The following is a 25301-nucleotide window of genomic DNA, read 5'->3' as shown; positions in this document are numbered from 1 at the left end:
CGGACTTCGAACGAAGAATAAAATGACCAGAAAAAACTAGTTTTTATCTTTTTGGAATCCAGATGATAAAAAAAAAATGAACAACAGTCAAGAAAATTAGACTTTGACAGCAGCTGGCAATTGTAAGCTGCATTTAACGTAGCAAGCTTTAAGTAACACAGTAGTAGTAATGAATTTATATGAAATAAAGTTTAGCATGTTTTATTACAATGTTCTTGTCGCCGTTTTTAAGGTTTACGTTCTAGCTTTTGGGCCGCTTCTGATTCGACAGCCTATATACGAGGGGAATCAGCTGAATCTGATTGGTCCACTGGCTTTCAAACATGGCCGGTCGAAAACCTTGCTAACAAATTCCGACAAGATCTGCCCTAATTTGTGTGGACAAGATATACCAGTTTATGGTGTTAGGCTAAAGGACAAATGTCCTTGGCATATAGGCCGTTTGCTTTTTTTTTTTTAATGGCAACTGTAAACTTGTTTGACTATATATGAAACAGGTATTGGAAATCAGTGTTTGAAACCTGAATTTGACAAGTGTAAATTGCAGAAATCTTTACGTGTTCTTATATAATCACTGATGTTAAAGAAATGGCGTTGGTGGACGTGAAACGTCCTATACGTAATTGTTAACCTAATCAGCTGATGTGGCTAATTGTCTACCGAAAGAGATAACTCTTTTGTGACAGTGACGTGACACACTGAGTGACAATTTATTTAAAAAAAAAAAAACGCCAACGTTAACAGAGTCAAGCCTGATGTGTGGTTCTCTGTAGTCTATACGTGAAAAAGGGTAAGAAAAAAGACTTCACGTACATTCTGTTCTTTACTGGCCGATGCAATTGTTATGGTTGTCATACCCAAACAAGAAGTGGATACGGAAGCTGCTGCTTCGTATAATGTATCAAGAAACAAAACATCTTGGATGACGACGCCATTCGTTTTCGAAGTCGTGACGCCTACTCAATGAATCAGTATATTTATCCATCAGGCATCAGCCCATGAAACGTCTTGGAACAAAACTAGAAAGCATATAATATCTTTCTTCAGTGCTTGTCCATTTTGGCCATCTTAAATCTTTATTTATTTATTTATTTAAGGAAGAAAGTTGTCGTCCTATGGTCTTAGAGGGAACAAAACAAAAGACAGGTTCAGAAACCTGCTGTATAAGGCTATATCGATACCCCATATAGCATTTTGGAAAGAAGCATAACGTAAATAGTTTAATTTTTCGACCTACCGTCACTCAACATGGCGGTGATTAGCCTAACAATTTGAGAGGCAGTAATGAATATCGCATTTAAATGTTTACGTAGAACCTTTGCCCGTTATGAGAAGGTTGAATAAAACAGTAGTTTATTTACTAGAAATTTCTCAATTCCTAAAAACGTAGTTACTACGATTTAAATTTAAATTTAAATAAATTTTTTTCATGGGTGCGTATATAGGTAAGCCTTTAGGGAGACTAAGAAGAATAAAGAATAACGTTGCTACTACGAACATTAAAATTAAAGATTTAAGTCACTTTTTTTCAATATTTACAGTTCAACAATAAAGCTGTGTGTTTCCTGTATCGGTGCGTCTTCCTTCCCAGAGCATTTTGGACGTGTTCTGCCTGATGTCCTTTCAAGGTAAGTTTTAATAAATCTGCTCGTAATAGAACATATAGGTCAATCTGTGTATAGCTGTTTCTATCGGTTAGATAACGTTATGATAACGTGATTTGCGTAATTGTGTGAGGTGTGTGTATCATCAGTGACAGCTAGTTCTTGGTTTGGTGGACAAATATTAGTGTTTGGAACTTTGCAACACTTAAGTGTTTGAAATTTGGTAACACTTAAGTGTTTCCAGACTTAAAAAAAAATAGAATGCCAAAAATCAAGGCTCGGTCAGTTTACAACTATATTAATTCAGGTTTCAGTCGCCAATATTTGCTAAATCTCCGTTACTAATACCCGCAGTGTTCATGATTTTTTTTATGTGTCATGGCATTTTGTTTTTCTTTCTTTAATTAAATATTTAAATGTTATGAGAACTAATTTTTGTTAGAATTTTGTTTACGTTATTCCAACACCAAGGCGTTTTGCATGGCTGCCAGTTGCAATTCGAGACGGTAATAGTATTCCGCAGAAGTATCGATCAATATCTTATTCGACAAAAACGAAAATCATTTTAATTTTTTCCTTTTTAATGGCAAAATTCATACAATTAGCCCAGAATGGAGACATCTATTAAAATGTTTTCAAGATTTCTCTTCAGAGAGTTTTGATTTGACTAGCTACACAACAAGAAAGGGAGAGACAATTGCGAGTAATTTTTATGGGCTTCTGATTGGTTGAATCGATTCAAAATGGCCGCGCCCAACAGCCAAATTCTAGAGAGTGTTGTGTAGACTACTGTAGAACGCCGGAAAACCATACTTAGTGCCTGCCAAGCTTACGAGCCTGTATTTTGATCGATTTATTTTCGTCATGCGTAAAACAAGTCCCGCGATCTTCCTTGAGCCTGCCAACGAGATTTATTCCCATCAAGGTATGCAGTTTACCCGTTGCTGTTTACACAAAAAATCACACACAAATCAGTAACTTGATGAACAAGTATGCCAATTTCTACGAACGAAAGCTGAATAGAAATGATCTTGAGACTTTGTAAGACCTGCTAGAAAAAATTTAACGTTCATGTTTGCCGACTTAAGTAAGATATAAAGTCCATTTATCGTCTTATATAGAGTGAAGTAATAGTAGTAGTAGTATTTAACCATTTTATTGGCCATTCCACTATAATGTGTAACCTGTAGCTTATCCTTTTGCAGTTCACAACGAACGAGCTTTTTTTATCACATTTTTGAAACATCAAAATATTTTTGCCCAACCAACAAGTTGTAAGATCTTCAGATATTTTAATAAGAAATAGAGTAGGCTACTGATGAGAATTCGATTAGTAGAATGTTCAAAGTGCCGGTTCTCTGGCCTGGTGCCATTGATTGAAAAGTAACAATAAAACATGCTGTAGCAACAAATTTCAGTTCGCGGAATACTTGGCAGCAATCTGCTTGGGACAGACATAGTATAAGACAGTCATTGAGAACAAAGGGAAAACGAAAAACAAATAACGGGTGATAATGTAATTCCTAAACTGTCGTATACCACATAGTGATGCAACACATTCGTTTCGCTTTCATTCTTAAGGCCATGTCCTCCCCCACAAAAAAAACTGACCTGCCTTTTAGCTGCTATTTACGTGCTATCGTCATTCTTGGTGCTATAGAAGTTTGTTTGATTTATTTATAATTAGAATGTTGTTTTGCATTTGAGTTGGTTCTAAAAGCATTAATCAAGTGCATTAGACAGTTTGACATACCGCTCGTTGACAACCTTTTTCCTCTTACACCTCTTAATACGTTTTAGAGAGGAAACTTGTGTATTGCGAGGCTTTTTCACTATTTTATTTTAATATATTTTTTAAAATTAAACAACAGGTTGCGATATGCTAGATGTACGTCAGGCCTAACGTTTGTTGTTGTTCTCTCTCTCTCAAGCAGACAAAATTAAGTATGAGGGGTATGACCAAATAGCTTATAGTCACCGTAACGAATAAATGTATATAACACCAGTCATTTATGATCAAGTTTCCCTTTTTTGTTGTTGCTGCCTTTTAGTTTAATTTTCCTTAATTAGAATTGATCCATCGCGAATTTGCTATTGTAAACTCATCTTTCGTCTCACGATGTTAAATGAAAGAGATTATATCTGTGTGGCAATAGTTGCCATGGAAGTGCATTTCCTGCTGTAGCCTAGTTGGATTCAAGACGATGGCAAAAGCTGGATATGGAAGTCAATCTTTGGCATTTGAGTCTCGGGTGTCAATTTTGTATTGACCTCAGCACGAGAAATTCTACTTGAAGAGAAATAAGATATATCGAGTTGTTGTTCTGCTCGCGTATTTTTTCCGGAATAAGAGACCAGTTTCCTCCTCCCAGCGACGCTATTATACAGCATTTATCTGATTTATCTATTTATAGGGAACGCCTTGTGATAGACACCAGCAAAAAGTCAAAAAGCCTCTGTGACAAGCCCTTGCATTATTTTAAAAATTTTATTTTTCCTCGGAATACCGTAGCCTGTTCGTGTTGTCATTTCTTAAGTGCATGTCCAAAGACAAATATTTAGAACAAAAAAAAACGCATATCTAATAATTCAACAGCTTAAAATATTTTCAAACTATTTGCTGGCATTTCAGGTCATATCGTGTGCTGTTCGATAAAATGGACCCATTTGGAGTTTCAGCTTTTCAGCTGATGAAATCCAGGAAGCAGTTTCCTGCTTGTTGACGGGTACCTACATTTTGAATCGAGATCTATACGCGATTTTGGACCTGTTAGCATAGACAGATTCCCAACAAACAGGTATGCAAAATCAATACTTTTTATACTGTTACGGCGCCACTCTTCCACGCATCAGCCAGGGAAATTGAAAGCAACAAGAAGACAACTCAGATTTTAATTCCATTTTACCCACCTTATTTCAAAACTTCTCCCTGATACGCCAATGTCAGTTCCTGTAGATATTTAGCCTTTAGCAACTAAAATGTAAGACAATTCAACTTGTGAATGTCAGTTGTGTTTTTCCCAGTAAATATGTCTTACAATTATTGTCAAGGCCCTATTGGAAGTTATCAGAAAGGGAGATTGGAAAGATCGCATATTAGGCTAGTTGCCATGGCAAAATATATTTCTTTTCCGTTAAAGGTAGCCTAGTCTATATATATTTATAACCTATAGACGTATTTGCCTTTCAAACAGCACGTTATACAACGCGCATTTAAAGGATTTCTCAAGTTTGAACGTACGTATAAAGAGATGTAATGTCTGCCATTGATAATTTAAATTCTTCCTTGATAACCCACAGACAGCAGCATAACACAAAAAAAGTCTGTTGCGTGATAACCTTAAATGGCTTTATCGTTTTGAATGGAACAAGCTGTCCTTTTAACTCTTGATATTGTCGTTGATGCAGCTTTATTTCCAAAACTCTTTGTGTATATGCCACTACATTGCCTCAGTTTTAAGTTGGAAATGTCCCCGGCGACCACAAACTGTAAAAGTTCATCGTTTAATACCCAAACAATGCTCTAGATATACATATTTAATCGACTTGGATAATGCATATACAGTCTATATAGCTAAAGGTTTTTCTTTCCACAGCAGCGAGTAAGAGTTTTGCTATTTTGCACACGGTGCTGCAGAGCCTGTCAATCATTAACGTGTATCATTCAAGTTTAACTATAGCTATGTTTATTTTTTTCCAACAGTAGTAGTCATTTTACTTTTTCCTCGACGTAATCTTTTCTTGACGTCAGTGTTTATTGATTGAATTTTGCCCCCAGCAGTATCACAGCAAGACCAGTAAGCACACATTTTTTTATCATAGTAGACTATATATTAGGTAGAGGTATCGTATTTCCAAATTTGGTAACTTTAGAGCAAGCAGGCGATGTTTATATTCACAGACTAATTTTCATTAAATTTTATTTGTATTTAATTTTTTAATGAAGTGAGAAAATAGGTCGTTAATTTTAATTTTCTATTTTGCTGGTCGCTAGAAAAAGTTTAGTTTGATAGGGAGTCCGACTTTGTTGGTATCCCTCAAACCTACATTGCAACATTGTCAGGGCTAAACAGCAGCCATAATTTTTTTTTTTTTTTTTTTTGCACACTTGATAAAGCTCAGTTTATTTACAACAGTATTGTCACGTAGTATATTATTCTTAGACAAAGAAACATATTTGGTTTTTAAGGACGTATAGTAATCCTTACAAAAACTCAATGTTGTTTTCCTTGGACTAGTTCAGACAGCGTTAACGTTTCCAAAACGTGTATTTAAAATTTAACGACTTTGTGTTGTTCCTCCCATAAGCAGTGTATTTTCCTTCCCTTTAGAAAAAAGACGGGCATGTATCACTGTGCTCTTATTGGCTGGATGCAATATCAAAATGGCTGCCAGCACCAAGTCCACTGCTATGTAAGCTTAGAGAAGAAAAAAAATGCCGCCCTTACATCTCGGCGCATACACCCCCAGAGTAGTTACCGTATGCTTCCCTTGTAGCTTTTTTGTGATAATCAAATAGGGGGACTGGTATTTTAACGTATCACATTGGGCACAAATATCAAGTAGCGCGTAAAAAGTTGAGAGTGCAAATTTTTGTGTCCATTACTCTAATCAGTCGATCAGATAAAGGACCATCGCATTTTCTTTATAAACGCGGGAAAATCCGTCGAAGGAAATATCCGCAGAAATCTGTCAACTCTGCGTGCCAACATCAGTCAGCTGATTTACAGAGAAAACTTGTGCTTGTTAGCTCTGTCAGTTTTCCATCCATAATCATCGAAGCCACGAACCACTTTAATTGTAGCTGACGTACGATTTGATTAGAAACTGTTTACGATGTAGATTATGCTTATTTTTAGCCATAAAATTCGTTTAAAACTTGCTTACTAAATGTATCTTGTTTTATTGTCTTTTGGCAAGTTTAGACAAACAAAATGTTAATGGTTTACGCAAAGACATATTTTACTCGGTAGGCTATTCATTACAATAGACTTTCAAGAGAGAGAGAAATTATACATCCACTTACTTTATGTTTAACGCATATAGTACACTTTCAATCGTAACCTTTCCCAAAAAACTGACCTGCCCTAAATGAGGTAGGATGCGTGACAGAAAACAACGACGGTTGGTCGAAATCTATATACCGACCTTTGTCGCTTTCAGGCTCTATTCACGAACAACTTGTTTTTGACAGCCAAGTACTGCCCCATAAAAGCTCTCTTTGTATTGGGATATTTTGCTTGTGTGGGCAGGCTCATAATATGAAAACGATACCTTTTTTCCCGCCGAGTATTAGCAGCAAAAGTAATGTTGGTGTGAAAGTTGATTTCTCCGTAGTTCCGTGTTAGCCATCGAATACAAAGTGTCTTTTTACCCAGAAGCTTGGTATGTATGATTCTCTTATTTTAATAACGAAAATTACCATGTAGAGATTCTGTTTATCCCATTCAGCCAGACACTTGGATGAAGAACATGAACTAAAAGTCTATACGCCATGGATTGGTCTTTGACGATGAGATGAACGTGTTCTATAACACAGATTTGTTTTTATTGTTTTCATATCCATGTTTCAAGTGTCGCATTCCATAACGAGCAGCAGCCTTTATATGGATGGGATTTATGCGTTTGTTTTCCAGGTTTCACGTTTGTATAATATGCAAGCTATACTGCTTTACATTCTATATAGTCTTGTTTCTAGACCCCTTAAGAGAATTGCGTCTCCCTTTTTCTACTGGCAGCTAACTAATACTTTTCAAAGTGGCTCACTTATAGTCTACCATTTTGTATGGAGCTGCTGTCATTTCCAATCATTCCATCTCGCCTGTTTGCTATGCTCCATCCTACTCGATCCCAATTAAAACGCTTTCTTGATGGTTTAAGCCCATACCCCCATATTAAAATTTTGATCGGTAAAGCTTTCATGTGATAGAAAAACTCAACCTAGTTCGCTTATCGAGATATAGGCCCCTTTGGGTTCGTTCAAATATTGCTGTCATCATCCTAATCGCAAATGGGCGACGTGACTGATCACTATACGCTTAGATGAAAGTTAATTCTGTAGCACTTTAAGTACATCCTCTTCAAGAAAAAAAATACTTTTACTTCTCAGTAAAAGGAAAATAAAGAGCTTTGTGGGCTAAAACCTCTTCTTTAAACTCTGGAACTTGCATAGTAAGTTGTCGTCTTTGTCGGTGTATATCTGTGCGTTATTCTAACGATCGTCCGTATAGAAAAGACCGACTTATGTTGCAAAGTGTCAATATATACTAAAGTTCAGAAGAAACAAGAAAAACGACTTACAAAGTTTGGTGCACTACTAGGAAGATTGTTTCCCTCGTAGGGAAAAAGTATGGAGAAAAATATAATATTAGACTAAAAAGTTTAGGCTATAGGCCTACAGTAAAAGCAATTCAATAACTTTCCATTTGTATGATGGCGTTGTATACACGCGAAATGGGTAAACTTCAGTGATTTGTAGTTTTACGCAGTAGAAAATCGTAAAATGACAACTATAATCATTTCACCTTCATATGGTTGTGTGGGTATAAGAAAGCAAAAAAAAAGATAATAAACTGTATCTATTGGGTGCTGCTTATATCGATTGGCCAATCTTTCCACCCATTTATGGATATATGTGGACCTTTGTATAACGACATATAGCTAGCCTACGTTTTTCTATTTGCAGAATGCAGTGCTGATTCAAGACGTCACATCGTCGTTGTTTGTTCATTCCCAGCTTTCCAGAAAGTTAAAAATTTCATAAAAACTTGGCTGCATGTACTTCTTGAAAGACTTCTGTATTGTGGCTTCTTAGAATAAACTTTTTAATTTTATAGGAAATAGTTGTTCATGTGTGGTTTACTATGCCGTTTTAATTTGACTTTTCAGCTGTATCAATTTCCCTACCCACAATTCTCAAAATCTGCTGTTCAGTGTGTAAGTACACCAAAAAAATTTACTGCAAATAAGATTAATATTGTTATAAGATATGTGTGCACAATAACGGCATTTATTATAAACCGTCTATAGGATTTCTTTCGTATGGAAAGTGCAAGTTGTTATAGCAACGTGACCGGCTGAACTGTCAACAGCTGCGTTCATCCCTCGAGAGTCTTATCAATAGCTAACAGGTTGTGCTGCGTCCATAAGAAATCTATAACTGTTGAGATCTGTTTGACATATAGGTAGAAAATCGGAGTGCTTATTTTGGGTTTATAAAAAGATCATACAATTTTTTGGCTTCATACTGGAGAAAGGCATCATAATGCACCAGAACTCAGGACTAAAGATAGTGTTTTCTGTATAATAAAGATCGTATACTGAATGCTAGTTGATATAACTGTTGAGCTGAACTTTTCTGATCGTTGACATATCGTTGACTGCACCAGCCTTTATAATTCTGTCTTTAGCAGATAAATCAGACGTTTTGCCTCAGTGCAGCATTAATACCCGAGTAACGGAAAACAAGACATCGTAGTCTTGACGATTTCTGTTGCTCGAATGTGTGCTGGTGTAGTCTAGACATTGACGTCTGCTATAGACGCAATAGTATTACGTAGCTATTTATACTAGCCTATACATTTACAGTCAGATGCTAATTGTTCTTAATACGAACAACAACAAAATTATAGTGAAGATAATCATTCTGTGCTTTTGCACCTATAGTCTACTGTTCCAGAAAGAGATCACAAGCTTGTTCATATTGGCTTAGGTTATGAACACAAACATTGATCTTCTCGCTTTTGGCAAGGCGATGATGCAATACAAATAGCACCCAGGAATATATAGTCACGAGGTTCTAACCTTATCTCTACTGTCTATTCAGTCGTTATCAATCTCATTGGGATTGTATCTCTATGATAGCTTTACGTTAGATTTCTGGGCTGGGGAGGTGCAACACCATAAATCATTCAGTGGTGCATTCGTGGAGAGGCAATGCACAGTCTTGCAATCATTATAACAAAATCCTCTGCCTAAATTTAAAGCTCAAAAATTGGTATCTAGAGAGAAAATATTTGTTGGAAACATCAATTTATCGTATTCGTATCGAAGAGGGAAGGATGGCAGAAATGCTATGCCAAAGCTCCGCCAGGTCGGGCTACAGTATATCGAGACTTGTGTCTTTTTGGTAGGTTCAGATTTCGTTTCGATTACGTCCATTGATTTGAAATGACTGCCTTTTACTGAGGAAAAGAAAATTTTGAAATGCAATTCTCGATCGATAGTCTAAAACCCCTTTTCTACGTTATGTGAAAAGAAAAGAATTCTTCGTCCGTTGTGCTGTTATAAGGTGTAATGTAAACTAATTCAACATTTAAATATTGTGAACCTATTTTCCAGCCATTATTTTAATGACTGACACGATAATTAATCAGGACGAAACAAGGAAAAGAATATAATTAAAAAAATCAACACTGCAATCGAATTTCTCCATGAAAATATTCAACTAAATCTTAGAATTTCTAAAAGATCCTAATTAGGCTGACTCAGATATTTCTAAAATTTCAACAATCTTTTAATGCATAGTAAAGAATTTCTATAATTAGAGAGTAGGCCCTGTACATTGTCTTCGTTAAATTTGAAAGAAAAAGAAAAAGGAAAAAAAAACAAAAAGAAAAAGAAAAAAAAAATATTTTTCTGTTTATTCTGTCGTCTGCCGCGACAATTTTTTTATAAACGCCATAGTCCTGTCTCCATTGGCTGTATTCCATATCAAGATGGCTGCCTCCGAGGAACAATAACAGGTTGTGTTTTGCGTGTGTTCCTTTCTTTTTTTGTGTTTTCAAGAAGTTACACATAAATGTCCGCTTTGTGCAGTTCCAGTGTTCAAAGAGGACATCGGCTAGGAAGGACAACTACTTATCGAAAATTTAAAAAATTTAATTTCTTAGAAGTACGCTGCTTAATCTGTTTCTGGAACTGCCATTAAGTCTCAACTGTATTTGGACGGTATACAAAGGTAGGTCTAAGAATTTAGTCATCTTCTTTTCTTTAGTTCGATTAATACGGCACCGAAACGCTAGAATGCATTATTAGAGGATGTAAACAGTTAAGGTTGCATGTACAATCCATAAAATTAATATAAGGTCTATTTACACCAAGGTTCGAGTGGGACAAATTGAAGTTAAACTTTGTTTTGTTTTGTCGAGAGCAAACGCTTTTGTGAATTTCGATAAAAAAGTTTCAACAATTTTTCAATGTCACAGAAAAACACGTAAAAGATCTAGTGTATTTAATGGAAAGGCTTAAAAACAGGTCGATTTATACGCCGGTAAAATTGATTCAATTAAATTATCAGATGGATTTGATGGGCGTTACCATAGCTGCTGGCGCTACCGCTTACTAAGTAGTTCTATCGATGAAATTAAGCATCCTTTTTTTGTTGTTGTCAGCATGCAATTATAAATTCGTTGCTCATGGCAAACGCTGTTCTGTCACACGCCACCAAAACTGACCCAGCTCTTCGTAAACTAACGTAGCCTAGGGAGGAGTGTACAGGAAAACTTGCCTGTACGAGAATCGTCTATTATTGACATATTTTTTTCCAATATTAAAGCATATGGATGCTATGGATATCTTTTAATGAAGTAAACGACAAATCATCGAGCTGTCAAGTTCTGTGAAAAACCTCATTAGGTTTGCCTGCTATGCATAATTTACAAAAATTCTATTAATAGGCTAATACATTCTCAAAGCCTAAGGGCAATGTCAATATACTTATTGCAAACGCACTCAATCAGGTGAGGGACTTCTAGGAATATGAAGAGTGTCAAGCGAGTATGTCTCTCTAAGCTGTGTTAGACTCTGATGTGTTGAGCTAGGCCGTAACACCCGTTAGACTTCGCAAATATAGTGTAATAAGCTTTTCAGACGAAACAATTCAGCAAAGCAAGATGTTACGTTGTTCTGTTACCTTATTGGGAAAGGATTGGTGCTGTTTTCGATATTTGTTATATCGTCATATAGATTATGAAGAGCCTCACATTATTCGATCCCATTTATGTTTGCAGGAAAAAAGCTTTAATAAACATTCTGTCTTTTTTCTTAATCTGGTAATTTAATCGTATGTTTCAGCACGAACGACCAATTTAATTTCGATAACAATAGTCTACAATAAGTCACAAATGAAAATATCCTATTCTATAATACGGGTATTGCAGTATTTGCAAATAAAGATGATAAAAGAGTCAGTGATAAAAGAATCACTGATTGACTATATCGAGTTTTGGCATACCTACGCCAACTATCGGCAGTCTCATCAACTGAAAGAACGGTTGACAACTAGACACAGCTGATTGTGTATATAGCAAACGTCTGGTCGTTATGGCATCAACCGAGTCGTAATGCCGAAAAGCTTATTATTATGTAGCCAACGATGTTATCTTTGGTGTCTTGCCCAACTTGTGCAATCTCTAATGATATTGTCTTGCTTCTTTTTGTTTACTTTGACGTAGTTGGATGAATACGCAAAACAAAAATTTTCTTCACTTTTTTCGTCTAATTGAAATCAGAAGAGAAAGCCAAACTTTGTTGAAGTAAATGTGGAAGTCGTCTGCTGCTGTTAGTTAACGACTTATTGCGGATCCCAAACAATGCTCCAACGACATCTATACCCTGTCTAATGAAAACTAAAAGGATCAACACCACCAGAGAAACTCCAACCCTCCAATAATCAACGGCGCAGAAGTCCAAAACCAGCTGGCGTCACAGCTGGGTGCTTATACCAATTGAAATTGAATTATTGCAGAGTTTTGCATTTCTAGCAAGACTGGTCGTAATGCAAAGTGGTTGTTGAATAAGGTATTGGCGTGAAATATAAAACATTCTACATTTAAACGACACGGAAGAAGTTTCTCCCGGGAAACTCATTAGTTAAATGAAGCAGAGCACTACTGAACGGATTTTTGTGTAATACGTTAACGGAGGCAAAAATTAACCTCGATTTTCGGAACAGCCCAGAAAGTGAAATCAGACTTCAGCAAAGCTCACATCATGACAGGTAAAATAAAACATTTCAGCAAGAGGTCGTAAATTTACGATATATCTGTGTATAACTTTTTGTTAACTTGTCGAAATAAAAACAAATATTTGCTCAACATATTCTCTTTGGATATTACAGAGTTTTTCAAAGTTAAAAGCAACATATGCAGAGTAATGGGAAAACATTGGGGTTAACTGAAGAACATTACGATCCAATGACAGAATTGCCACAGTGAGATTAATCGTGCGTCTGTTGACTTCTTTTCAACGAAATACCAATCACAAAATCAGTGTTTTCTTTGTTGCTTTGTGGATTGTCCGTGAAAAGCAGCTCACGTCATCAACCGACTTGTTGCGTCGTTCAAAGAATACGAGTATGGGTGTTTTGTTGTATGTGTTTTCTCGGCAATACTTTCCATAAGCACTTGCCAGCTATTGATTATCCGAATTCAAATTGATGTGTAAAAGCTGCATAGGTAAATTACGTAGGCTATTATTTCTGGAACGTAGGAAGAAGATAGAGCTCTTTGAAAGACATAAAAATCCAAGTAATTTTCAAGTTAATTTTGAAAAGAAAATGGATATAATCACGGTAAGTTGGTACGACAAATACTTGACTATAACTCGCTCACTTTGTTACAAGTAAGTATCCTCTCACAAGGCGAGATGAGTCAGATCATCTGTGATTGGTCGAAAGCCCATTCAAAATGGCCGCCCCATTACGAAAGGATGGGTAAGAAATGGCGCGCGAGATCGGCAGCTGCCAAAAACCTTTCCCACGTCGTCTCGTATTGAGGAAGGTCGAGTGACTCATCGTCATCACGGTTTCATTGTGTACATTCATTACAACTACACGGGTTCATAAAGTAAGCCTAAAATATCGAATTAGCTCCAAGAAAGTGTGATCAAGTGACTCAAGTGATGGTGATCCACCTGACAGCCGGCTGAAGAAGCCGACATACCAATGCAATGTAGTACCAAAATACTCGTTCAGCAAAGCTACCCAATGAAAAATGTTTCCAGACTCGACAGATGTTGAGACATTGTCGCAGGAATCTCGACGAACAGGATCTTGCTTATTTTTTGGGTTCGTTTCTAAATCTTTGTCGGCAAAAATTCTTTACCGGTTAACAATATTTGTCAAAATAAGAAATAGCCATGTATTCTTGTATGTGACAAAATTCCCTTTTGAATTAGGTAACTTAACTTAACGAAACGGGGGGAAAAGGAAAAAGTGGGGTAGATTGTTTGGTGTTTCGTCACATGTAGTACGTATATCTTTCCATTCGTCAAGCCTTTCTTTTAACTGTGTTTTACAGGCGATCAACCACTGGTTCCGTCTTAAGAATATTATAGTTTGACGTTTCCTAATTAATTCTGAGGTTTGACAGTTTTTTTATTTTAAATCAGATGCATAAAATTACAATTATTTCTGTGTTTTTCAGGTTTGTTTTGCTTTTTGACGGGACAGGGTAGTGAACAGCGTTGGCCATCTAGCGGTAATTTTCTGATAGTCCGTGCAAGCAAAAATTATCCTACCGGTTTTTGAGGAAAGGTATCCTTCTCATACTTCTTCAAACATTCAAATCATATATGCATGGTAAAACTGGTTGTATTCATTATTTTAAAAAATTTTACCATCCATTTGATTTATTTATGAATTTTTAAATGTTCCTACTCAGATTAGCTAGCCCGGTCTAATCGTTTTCGCATTCCGTGCCGTTGTGTGATCTTGCATAACCACAAACGTATTTTCCAAGTAGGATGGCAATTAACTGCTGAGTTTGCAAAACATTCGTCCCTAAGAAGAAAAAGCCCCATTTTACCCTTGTAAGTGCGACCTAGCGTGTCAGTGTATCTCTCAAGAAGTTGTCATGTGCGTCAAGTGGACAGGGTGATGTTTCATAGTTGTAAAGCATGTCAATATTATGTTAGTCTTCAAACAATAATCTCTTCTTTATTTAGACATGATTTATCCCCTCAGAAAACCAAACTATTAGGTATTTCTCCGTATTTGAAAGTCAACTAAACAAAATGATTCATGTTTATGATACTTTCAGGCGTGCCCAACCAGTTGTCAAATCCTGTTGCGGGGAAAACCTTAAGAAAGGCTTTTTAACCTAAAAATAAGTAAGCAATGGAAAAAAACAAAAACAAAAGGCAAACAACAGCTTAAAGAACAAAAGAGAAAAAGAAATCGAAGCGTAGCGGAAGGAGAACAAAACAGAACTAGAAAACCAAAACCACGTAAACAATTTAATTTATTATACGTATTCATTTACGGGGAAGAGTTAGCTTTGAGTAAATAACAAGAATTTCTGCAGCAGAATCAACATTTAAAGGCGGAATCCGTAATTTATTTTGATGAAAAATAGCAAATTTACAGACGCACTCATGGCTAAATCAAAAAGTCAATGTACAGCACATTGATTTACATTTACTTTCGAACGTCAGGTTAGTTTATAATTTATATTTTTTATTTTAAGGTAATTTCAAGAGGTTTTCACGGCCGGTCTCTTGCTAGACTGTTGCTGCTTCTTGGCCTGTTTCATTTTCATAGCCGTCCCTTTCATTGAAGTGATGACTTGCTTCTTGTTCTCCTCCTTGAGCCGTTTCTCTTCTTCTTCATCCACCGGTTCGACCCCATCCTTATTTTTGTCGGTTTCGTCAACCAGATCATTTTGCTGTCGAAAAAAGTCTTCATATGTAAACTTGACGCAATGGACCGAGTCGCACAACTCGAAACCGCATTGTAAACATGCTGGAAGCCGGATCTCCGTCACTCCTGAACGGTTTGTTCTAATTATTCGACGTACGGAAAGGCCGCTGACAAACCCACTAATCCTCCTAGTTCGAATCCCTCCTTCTCGTCTTGTTTTCAATCGCAATTTCTCCAATTCGACCAACCTTAAACAAAATTGTCGTCTTGTTAAGATTTCGCAAAACAGCAACTTAGCCAATACTTAGTAAAGAACTCGTCGTCCTGTTTCGAGGCGGGCCGTGCAACCGTCAACATTTTCCAGTTAATGTCGACAGTGGCGAGATCCAGGATGCGAACGGATTGCATGGCCACTGGTATAGGATCCGGGTAAGAATGTCCACAGTTAACGCTGATTGGATGGATTCCGGCGACGATACGACCAATCTTTTGCGGTGATTTGTCCCTCGCACCTCCAGTCCGAGCATATTGACGGTGAGGGGATTTGCTTTTTTGTGTCTCTTTACGACAGGTGAAGGAGTAATCCTCACCAATAATAATTTCTTCTGGTCGTACCTTTTGAAATTGTTGTTGAGAAAATAACTGTACAAACTATTTGTTTTCAACTGCTAAGTTTTTTGCTCTTACCTTTTCAGGTTTGATACGAAATTCAGGGATGTGTGCCAAGAGTTTTTCAAACTCCTGTTTGGTGCGTGGCCGGGCCGTGGATAAGTCGAGAGCCTGCATGGCCTCGGCGCGCGGCGCCAACAGATCTTCCAACCGAAAAAGAGACATGGCTGCGCAGATCTACTCATGTCTTTTCCAATCAACCAGCTACAAGCTGATCTAACGCTGGACGATGTCTCGTCTCAGCAGCCGTCCCTTCCTGTTTCGTCAAAATCCACAACAACAAAGGTACGTGCCGTTATTTGCATTTTCTTTTTTCTTTTGCAAAATGGACTCAAACCACAATTTGGTCTGTTCCATTCAGCCGCTGAGATTACTGTGTTGTACAAGGCCACCTGACAGACAGGAATAACATGTTATATGGTTATTCCGACTTACCAAATACGAATGTGATGGCGAGTGACATCACGGAACCATATAAAAGTCTTCCTGGCTGTCCACTATCTTGTCACGGAAAACTAGGGTTTCTCATGGATCGCGCGATTCACAGATCTATCCAAGTCTATATTGACAAAGGGGGAAAAACGATGTTCTCTGAACATGTAAATAAGGTTTACATGGAATCAAACTCGCTTTTTAGTTTCTTACGGACGCAAGTGGATGGCGGATCTGTTGCTCGTGTACCGGTTTTCTAGCAAGGACCACTGCTCGATCTCTGCTACGATTAAGTGTCGTTGAACGACTGGAGCTTCTTATAGCTAGCGACTAGGGATTGTATACAGGTCTTCTGGGTAAAGGAAACGCGTCTGCATGCTAATCATAGACGCGAGTTGAGCAGTGTGTTGAAGCCGGAGTTGCGCTTCAGCTCTTGACCGCAGTGCCCACCCGTGTACATACGTGTAGAGAAAACTTGCTCGTTCAGCTAAGCGCCGACTGGCAAACGGCTGCCCTCCATCCGGAAAGGGTTAGAAGGAAAAAAAACGAAAAAAGTCTGCCTGCACACAATGGATGGAGGGATGACTGCTTCGCGTGACTGATATATCCTTTCTTGACTTTTTGGCTACTATTTCTCTTTACGGTTTTCCCTTATTCTTTCCAGAATCCATATCTAGAGACATTTGATTCAGTGCTTCGGGGATGGCGTACTTTTTATATTATTTGTTTTCGAAGTCTCCACATGTAGAATTACTTTCATTCTCGTTCCTGTACGATTCGCATGGGGATAAAAGATATTCCGTGGCGTTTCACGTCAGTTCCCCATCAATTGTATTCGTTTTCCGCTCTTGCATCGACACAGAAAGGGAGGCACCGTTCACGAAAAGAACAACACGAAGAAATCATTCCATTATTACAGTTTTTTTCCCAGCGTCGTTTCCAACACCTCGTGCGTTGTTCGAGAGCTATCACGTAGATATATTTATAGGGTAGATAATAGGCTACTTGTTCCCTTTTCCTTGATAGCATAAGTAGGAGTACGTGTACTCCCCCCCCCTTTTTTTGTCTCGAAGTTGAATAGCTCCAGCTGTTCGTTTTGTAGCATTAACTTTTTCTTTTATATTTTACACTAAACATGAATGTGACCCAACAGTTTTATTTATTTATTTATTTTTTAACGCTATACACCATTATCTTTTCTATACCTCGTATGCGGTATACGAGAGAGCGCTATTCAGGTTAGCGTGGAACGACGAGGCCGGTGAATAAAGCGGACGGGAGTCTTGTTTTACCGTCTTACTTCGTAGTGAGGCAATTGACAATAGGATTATAACTACAGCAACATTCTGCTACTTTTTCGGTACTAATATTATACGATTATTGTTCTCCATGTAAAACAGAAATTTCGGCAAAAAAGTTTGTTTTTATATGTCAAACATTTACATCATGCTACAAAGTAGTTTTCACTTCTTTTTTGTAGTAAGTGATGTACTGCATGTACCACTAACTTTTAGTTTGGTTTTGTGCTTTGCTCTCTTATCGCTGGGTTTCGACTTTGTTTCCTTTTAAACCCGTAACTTAAAAATGGGCGTACAGGTCACAAGGCATTCAATCTATTAACTGAGCCCGCAAAAAATTCATTAGAAATATGACTAGCAAATTGATCGTTTGGAAGCGTGCCTAGCCCAGTCAGGCGTATAATAATAACTCTTGCACCACTGTGAACAGTTTAGATTGCATCTTATTGTTACATCAATACTGGTATAAAAGAACGGAAAAAGAGAAAAAGTCTATATAAGTAGTGTTGAAAGCCAACAAAGTTAGTTAAACCTGAAAGTGATGATTGATTCTTGACTTCAGAACAGTGTGTGTGTGTGAACCCACGGGCATTGTTACGCTTCTAACTGGGGGTGGAAAGGCTTTTCAAAGGTCTTTAATCAATGTTTGGGAAACGCAAACTGCAGCTTTATACACACACACATACACACACACTGGTTTAACTAACTTGATACCTGGCTGAGGGGGGTCTAGTTGGATTCCCTTAATTTCCCTCTATCATTTCCTTCAAGCCCTACTGCCGGAAAGGCGTTCCTGTCAGGAACAGTTTTGATGAATGCCTCGCCACAAGAAAACAACAAGGAGAGATTACCATTTTCCTTGCAGAATCACTGTAGCCAAAATAGTGTGTTTATGCTGAGCTATTACCGTGCGACACGTTGTTAGGGGCCATGTGGTTTCGGCTCTATTGCTCTTTAGTTGGCATGGTCGTTTTGCGTTTGGTTGGCATTGATGTGGTGAGTGAACCATGAACGTTTCTTGTAAGAAGATGAGCTATTTTTTGATTTTCTTTGTCACTGCAAGCGGTGCAACAATGCTCGTAGACGCTTTGTGTAACTTGGCTCAGCACACTTCACTGGCGCAATAACAACAACACGCAAGTCGAAGGAGAAGTCGCACGCAGCCAAGAAACGGGCACTTGAGTTCTCGAACGTTATTTTTTTGTTGTTATTGTTGTTGTTGTTCTTTTGCCAGTCTTAGTACAGCCTACTGACGTGCTTAATCTACCCAGAGAACAATTTTAAAATAATATCAACCGGCGGAAAAGCTTTGCCTCACGACTGTTTGCTACCGCTAGAAATATGCTTACTGGTTCTGCAGCGGGTTAGTGGGGAGGGAGAAAAGCCGTCAGGGCAATCCTTCACCATGTATATTATTGATTAGACACATGAGTCCAAAAGGCGGCCAAGAGTTACGCAGACGGGTGGGTACTATCGTTGCCATGCTGCGACCCATGGCTAAGGACTCGCTTACCCTTTTCATGTTTTATTCTTTCCTTTTCTCAACATAAATGGCGAGTTGACAAAAGAGGAACAAAAAAGTAAAAGCCACACGACAGAGAGGTTATACTTTGAATGGGTTTTGCAATGTCGAACTAGAAAAATCAAAACGGAGCCACAGTTCGTGTACTTCGCCTCTCCGGTCTTCGTTGCGTGTACTAAAGCACTGAGGTCTGATTTTTTCCCCGGAAAATATTGAAAAAAAAAAAAAAAGGAAAAAAAAGTCCTTTGTACATATGCTTCGAGGTTTCGTTTTAGTTTTTTTTTTTTTTTTTTTTTTATAGAAGAAAGAATAATAGGCCGTGTATACCTGAAGTCGCAGTATGAAATTACAAATTAAACTTTTGTATTAAACTGCTAGGATAAGGCATTGACTGCCCAATTGATTTTCTTTTTCCAAGCAAAAGCGTTTTGAACAATGTGTAATTTTTGGGGCTTACAAATACATTTCCACTTACAAAATTGAAAATTTGAATTTGTATTCGTAAGTATCGGGAACAAAATTGATTTGGTAACTTAAACTTCTGTCTTCTGTCTGCAAACTAACAGGATCTTTAATGAAGTAAACTGCTTGTTTGGAGTGCATGTCCCACTGAACGTTTTGGCCAAGCGTGACAGGAGCAGTCGGCCCACCACTAATTACAGTTGCCTCGTCCAATTGCCAATCGATCCACAGTGCTACGCCATTAACAGTGCCAGTGACTGGTAAGTTGACCTTACCTTCCACTTCAGGAATTTCTTTGGTCATTAGGGAAAGTGTCGTCAAATCTAGCATCATTAGTTGAATAGCTGGACTTAGCGCGCGAGTGGGATATTCCCACAGAGGATGAGGCTCAACTTGAGAATCGCTGGTATCTATAGCACTCTGCAATCGTGGTAATTTAGATAGTTTGATATGCAAATAAAAGTGTGCAGCAATAAATAATACTTGTTTACCTCAATCAGGTTATCAAAAACTGACAGATCAATTCCTTGAGTGGAGCGTACCGGTGCCCTGATTTTCCATAAATCTTTCATCTCGACGGCCATGGCGTAAAGGTACGCCTTGCCAGGTAAAATTTTTGTCACGCCATCTGCCAATAAGTGTTGCACGTTGTTTTTCCAACGCGCGAAGTAAAGGTTGTGCCATGGTAGCACAGAGCTCTCGAAAACTGGCTCTCCCAACACCAGATTTACCTACACATAGCAATAAAAAGAAAAACGTAAACCAACGCAAAGCCATTGTCTGACTCGTTAAAAATTGACGAATCTCGTTGCTATTTAACAATGAACTCCATACCGGGTTTGAAAGTATTGCTTCAATACGCAACAGTCATACCTTTAAGTCGAGTTTTCTCTTTTCAAGATCTCCATCTAGGATGGTTACTTGTTCTTCTAGGTCATTTCTTTTAACCCAAGCCTCCAATACTCGACGGCAATGGGGATTTCTTTCGGCAGCATAGACTTTCCGCGCTCCTAACTTGGCCACTATTAATCCTAACAAACAGCAATCACCCAGTGTCAGGCATACTGTATCAGAGCTGATCACTTTTTCCAACACCCTGATGTATTTCTGGTTGCGATCGTTATCGTTTAGCTGTCCTAAGCGGGGACGGCTACAAGCAAGATGAACAGAGCAATCACAGAATGGACGTGGTAAAGTAACGGAGGGGGGCGTTTCCGTCTGTAATCCAAACCAAAGGCTATATTCGTCATGGTAACCAGTCAGGTGTAATCTCTCGCCTTCTGATTTGATAGTAATATCATTTGGAAAGTAATAAATGGCTTGCATCCAATGATCCCTCCATGGTAATTCGTTTCCTGCAGGATAAACAATTTCGTGCGGTTAACCTCGGGTCAGCCAAATTTATACTATTGTAACACCTTCTGGATGTGCCCAAGGAGGCGCGCAACTTAAGACTATTTCGCCTGCCATATCCATGTCCAAGGTCCACCACATTAGCATGGCGTGAGCCTTCCCACTGCATTTCGCAACAAAATTCACTGTGTTTGTGTCTTCAACAGGAATCGGCACTTTACTGTTCCAATCGAAGCTACAATCCAAATCAAAATTATGATAAATAACAGCCTACAATTTGATTTCAGTACTTGAAGATAGGAATGGGGTCTGAAAGGGCTTTGAAGTGGGCCTCTTTGAGTTGGGCAAGTTGAATATCATGCACTGCTCCATTCCCAGGACAACAGGAAACTTTCGAAGGTGGATATATGAAGTCACCACCAAGATTTATTGGCATGGACCTGTTCCATGATGTCACTAGGTGGGATTCAATTAACTGAACATAAATTGTAGCTCGGGCAGGGATGACAACTGAATCTTCCTACACAGATGCAAAACTGATATAAGCCTTTTATTGTAACCATGTATATTTTTTACTTACTGAGAGTAATTGTTGATTTGCATGGTTGAAAGTTCCAATGGCACCTTCCCCAATCAGCTCTGTGTCAAACACTTCTGTTATTAGAACATTGGCTTTGTCTTCCATGTCTTTCTGAGGGCCAACTGTGATTTCAGTTGACCTTTTTGGAATTATTTTAATTGAATCGGCAAAACCATTATGTGCAATAACTTCAGTTGAACATTTCACCATGGGCTGGAATGTCTACATATAAAAAGAAACGGGAATAGTATGCTAACAGCTTATTGTAAATGCAAAATCCAATATACTTCGCAAGCAAAGACGGCAGATGCATTGGCCTTAACGGCCATCATTGCAAGAAGCCCAGTACCAGTGCCAATATCCAGTACTCGAGGAACTTTTCCCTTAATCCTGAGTATGTTTAGGGCTTTGTTCAAAGCTAAATTGTATTTCAAATTCTAAATTAAAGCGTAAAATGTATCTATAGAATTCTACAAGGTTTATGTTAAGAAATACCCTTTCTTCGTCGTGCAACATATCGGCAAATCCAGAACGGGCGATCTCTTGAGTGTAGTCATAGCTCTCAGCTTGTAAATCCCATTCCAAACTTCCTGTACCTGGATTAAACTTCTGCACAAGAATAGCGTTATGGCTCATTTTATAACTACGTGGCTGTTCGAAACGAAATTTTGTTCTACAAAATTTAGAGGTTTTAAACGGAAACTTCCTGTAAAACATGTGGTGCTTGTAAGTCAATCGGCGGTGTGTTTGAATATTCGCGACATCTTACGGTTGCTTCAAAAATAAAAAAAATTTGACATTTCACAGAAATTTATAAAACTAAACAGTTTTGATCGAAATTGAACTCGAATTTCGAATTTCATATCAGATTTGGCGGAACCGAATCAGTTTTAAATTATGAATAAAATAATGGCATCAAGAAATTTGTCGACTTTTATTTCAAATGTTCTATCTTTTCTCTGCGTTCTATCGACAAAACTAAAATACTCAGATGAAATTGAAAATGAACCTGATTTTCATGATCCTCGTTCAATTTCGTATAGGATTCTAATTTTTAGTTCAAGTTTGGATTTGACCAAAGATCGAAAAGATGTGAAGGCTATAAAAAATTGGGAAGGCTGTTTTTCAAAAATCTCAAAATTGGGTACGGAACGCCGTTTGACAATTGACACACTTTTTACAGACAACTTCTGTTCGCTAGTTAACCGTTAATTTTTGTAATAATTAGTTAACATTGTCTATGATAGATAACACAAGATACCATCTAACGGTCGAAGTAACAATCAGAAAATGAATATGAAAGCCCTTTTCATGTCCTCGCAGCTCGCATCCAAAGAAATAATATCGTACTGAACGGCTCACGGTGAACATAAAGCCAAATGACCCCCTAAATTTTATAACTAGGGTGGGAAGGCTATACCCTTCCCACTTTTTCATTTTTGGGCAAATTTTAAATTTTGCTTTAAATACATTATGTCAATTCAAAATTGGATGAAAATCACGAAAATCAAGCTTGTTTTAACATTGGCCTTATAGTTTTTGAATTAAACGTAAAAATCAAGAAATAAAGTTAGTGCGCTAACAGCACTTTGTTTTCTATTATCAAATAATCAGCTAGTTTAACAAGAAAACCAATCACTAAATCAAAATCAGCGTTCAATTTTAATGATGCCATGTGATTTTTATCAGAATCCAAGAGATGTCGTTTTTGGCCGATTTTGACAAAAGTGGGAAGGCTATACCCTTCCCACTTTTTCATTTTTGGGCAAATTTTAAATGTTGCTTTAAATACATTATGTCAATTCAAAATTGGATGAAAATCACGAAAATCAAGCTTGTTTTAACATTGGCCTTATAGTTTTTGAATTAAACGTAAAAAACAAGAAATAAAGTTAGTGCGCTAACAGCACTTTGTTTTCTATTATCAAATAATCAGCTAGTTTAACAAGAAAACCAATCACTAAATCAAAATCAGCGTTCAATTTTAATGATGCCATGTGATTTTTATCAGAACCCAAGAGATGTCGTTTTTGGCCGATTTTGACAAAAGTGGGAAGGCAATACCCTTCCCACTTTTTCATTTTTGGGCAAATTTTAAATGTTGCTTTAAATACATTATGTCAATTCAAAATTGGACGAAAATCACGAAAATCAAGCTTGTTTTAACATTGGCCTGATAGATTTTGAATTAAACGTAAAAAACAAGAAATAAAGTTAGTGCGCTAACAGCACTTTGTTTTCTATTATCAAATAATCAGCTAGTTTAACAAGAAAACCAATCACTAAATCAAAATCAGCGTTCAATTTTAATGATGCCATGTGATTTTTATCAGAATCCAAGAGATGTCGTTTTTGGCCGATTTTGACAAAAGTGGGAAGGCTATACCCTTCCCACTTTTTCATTTTTGGGCAAATTTTAAATGTTGCTTTAAATACATTATGTCAATTCAAAATTGGATGAAAATCACGAAAATCAAGCTTGTTTTAACATTGGCCTTATAGATTTTGAATTAAACGAAAAAATCAAGAAATAAAGTTAGTGCGCTAACAGCACTTTGTTTTCTATTATCAAATAATCAGCTAGTTTAATAAGAAAACCAATCACTAAATCAAAATCAGCGTTCAATTTTAATGATGCCATGTGATTTTTATCAGAATCCAAGAGATGTCGTTTTTGGCCGATTTTGACAAAAGTGGGAAGGCTATACCCTTCCCACTTTTTCATTTTTGGGCAAATTTTAAATGTTGCTTTAAATACATTATGTCAGTTCAAAATTGGATGAAAATCACGAAAATCAAGCTTGTTTTAACATTGGCCTTATAGTTTTTGAATTAAACGTAAAAAACAAGAAATAATGTTAGTGCGCTAACAGCACTTTGTTTTCTATTATCAAATAATCAGCTGGTTTAACAAGAAAACCAATCACTAAATCAAAATCAGCGTTCAATTTTAATGATGCCATGTGATTTTTATCAGAATCCAAGAGATGTCGTTTTTGGCCGATTTTGACAAAAGTGGGAAGGCTATACCCTTCCCACTTTTTCATTTTTGGGCAAATTTTAAATGTTGCTTTCATACATTATGTCAATTCAAAATTGGATGACAATCACGAAAATCAAGCTTGTTTTAACATTGGCCTTATAGTTTTTGAATTAAACGTAGAAAACAAGAAATAAAGTTAGTGATGCGCTAACAGCACTTTGTTTTCTATTATCAAATAATCAGCTGGTTTAACAAGAAAACCAATCACTAAATCAAAATCAGCGTTCAATTTTAATCATGCCATGTGATTTTTATCAGAATCCAAGAGATGTCGTTTTTGGCCGATTTTGACAAAAGTGGGAAGGCTATACCCTTCCCACTTTTTCATTTTTGGGCCAATTTAAAATGTTGCTTTAAATACATTATGTCAGTTCAAAATTGGATGAAAATCACGAAAATCAAGCTTGTTTTAACATTGGCCTTATAGTTTTTGAATTAAACGTAAAAAACAAGAAATAATGTTAGTGCGCTAACAGCACTTTGTTTTCTATTATCAAATAATCAGCTGGTTTAACAAGAAAACCAATCACTAAATCAAAATCAGCGTTCAATTTTAATGATGCCATGTGATTTTTATCAGAATCCAAGAGATGTCGTTTTTGGTCGATTTTGACAAATGTGGGAAGGCTATACCCTTCCCACTTTTTCATTTTTGGGCAAATTTTAAATGTTGCTTTAAATACATTATGTCAATTCAAA

General features: G+C 37.2%; 1 protein-coding gene and 1 long non-coding RNA gene across 29 annotated transcripts; one reads left to right on the top strand and one right to left on the bottom strand.

Moving 5' to 3' along the window:
* The first annotated feature begins 248 nt into the window (after positions 1 to 248).
* On the top strand, positions 249 to 22181 carry LOC116918666. Of its 28 annotated transcripts, none has more exons than XR_006644499.1 (13): positions 249 to 790; positions 1542 to 1628; positions 4237 to 10563; positions 12059 to 12603; positions 12724 to 13671; positions 13782 to 13966; positions 14030 to 14184; positions 14267 to 14584; positions 14645 to 15038; positions 15109 to 15777; positions 15939 to 16197; positions 19731 to 20057; positions 20127 to 20398. It is a non-coding gene; the product is annotated as an uncharacterized LOC116918666 (long non-coding RNA). The 28 variants fall into 28 exon arrangements; XR_006644504.1 differs by lacking the exons at positions 249 to 790; positions 1542 to 1628 and adding an exon at positions 1951 to 2529 and having other exon boundaries at positions 15109 to 15376; positions 15519 to 15777; XR_006644488.1 differs by lacking the exons at positions 249 to 790; positions 1542 to 1628 and adding exons at positions 1952 to 2529; positions 21267 to 22181 and having other exon boundaries at positions 20127 to 20233.
* LOC116934526 (protein arginine N-methyltransferase 7) lies at positions 19587 to 22276 on the bottom strand. Its single transcript, XM_045171472.1, has 8 exons — positions 22055 to 22276; positions 21847 to 21996; positions 21560 to 21781; positions 21270 to 21499; positions 21045 to 21214; positions 20500 to 20981; positions 20118 to 20357; positions 19587 to 20046 (listed from the first exon to the last, which is right to left on the bottom strand). Exons 1-8 carry the CDS (start codon positions 22274 to 22276, stop codon positions 19636 to 19638), a joined length of 2127 nt encoding a protein of 708 aa, XP_045027407.1. The 3' UTR covers positions 19587 to 19635.
* Between the last annotated feature and the right edge of the window lie 3025 nt (positions 22277 to 25301).

This window comes from Daphnia magna, linkage group LG3, assembly GCF_020631705.1.
Source record: "Daphnia magna isolate NIES linkage group LG3, ASM2063170v1.1, whole genome shotgun sequence".
In the NCBI taxonomy this organism is placed as follows: domain Eukaryota; kingdom Metazoa; phylum Arthropoda; class Branchiopoda; order Diplostraca; family Daphniidae; genus Daphnia; species Daphnia magna.
The sequence above is the reverse complement of the archived record's forward strand: the minus strand, read 5'-3'. Positions and strand labels throughout refer to the sequence as shown.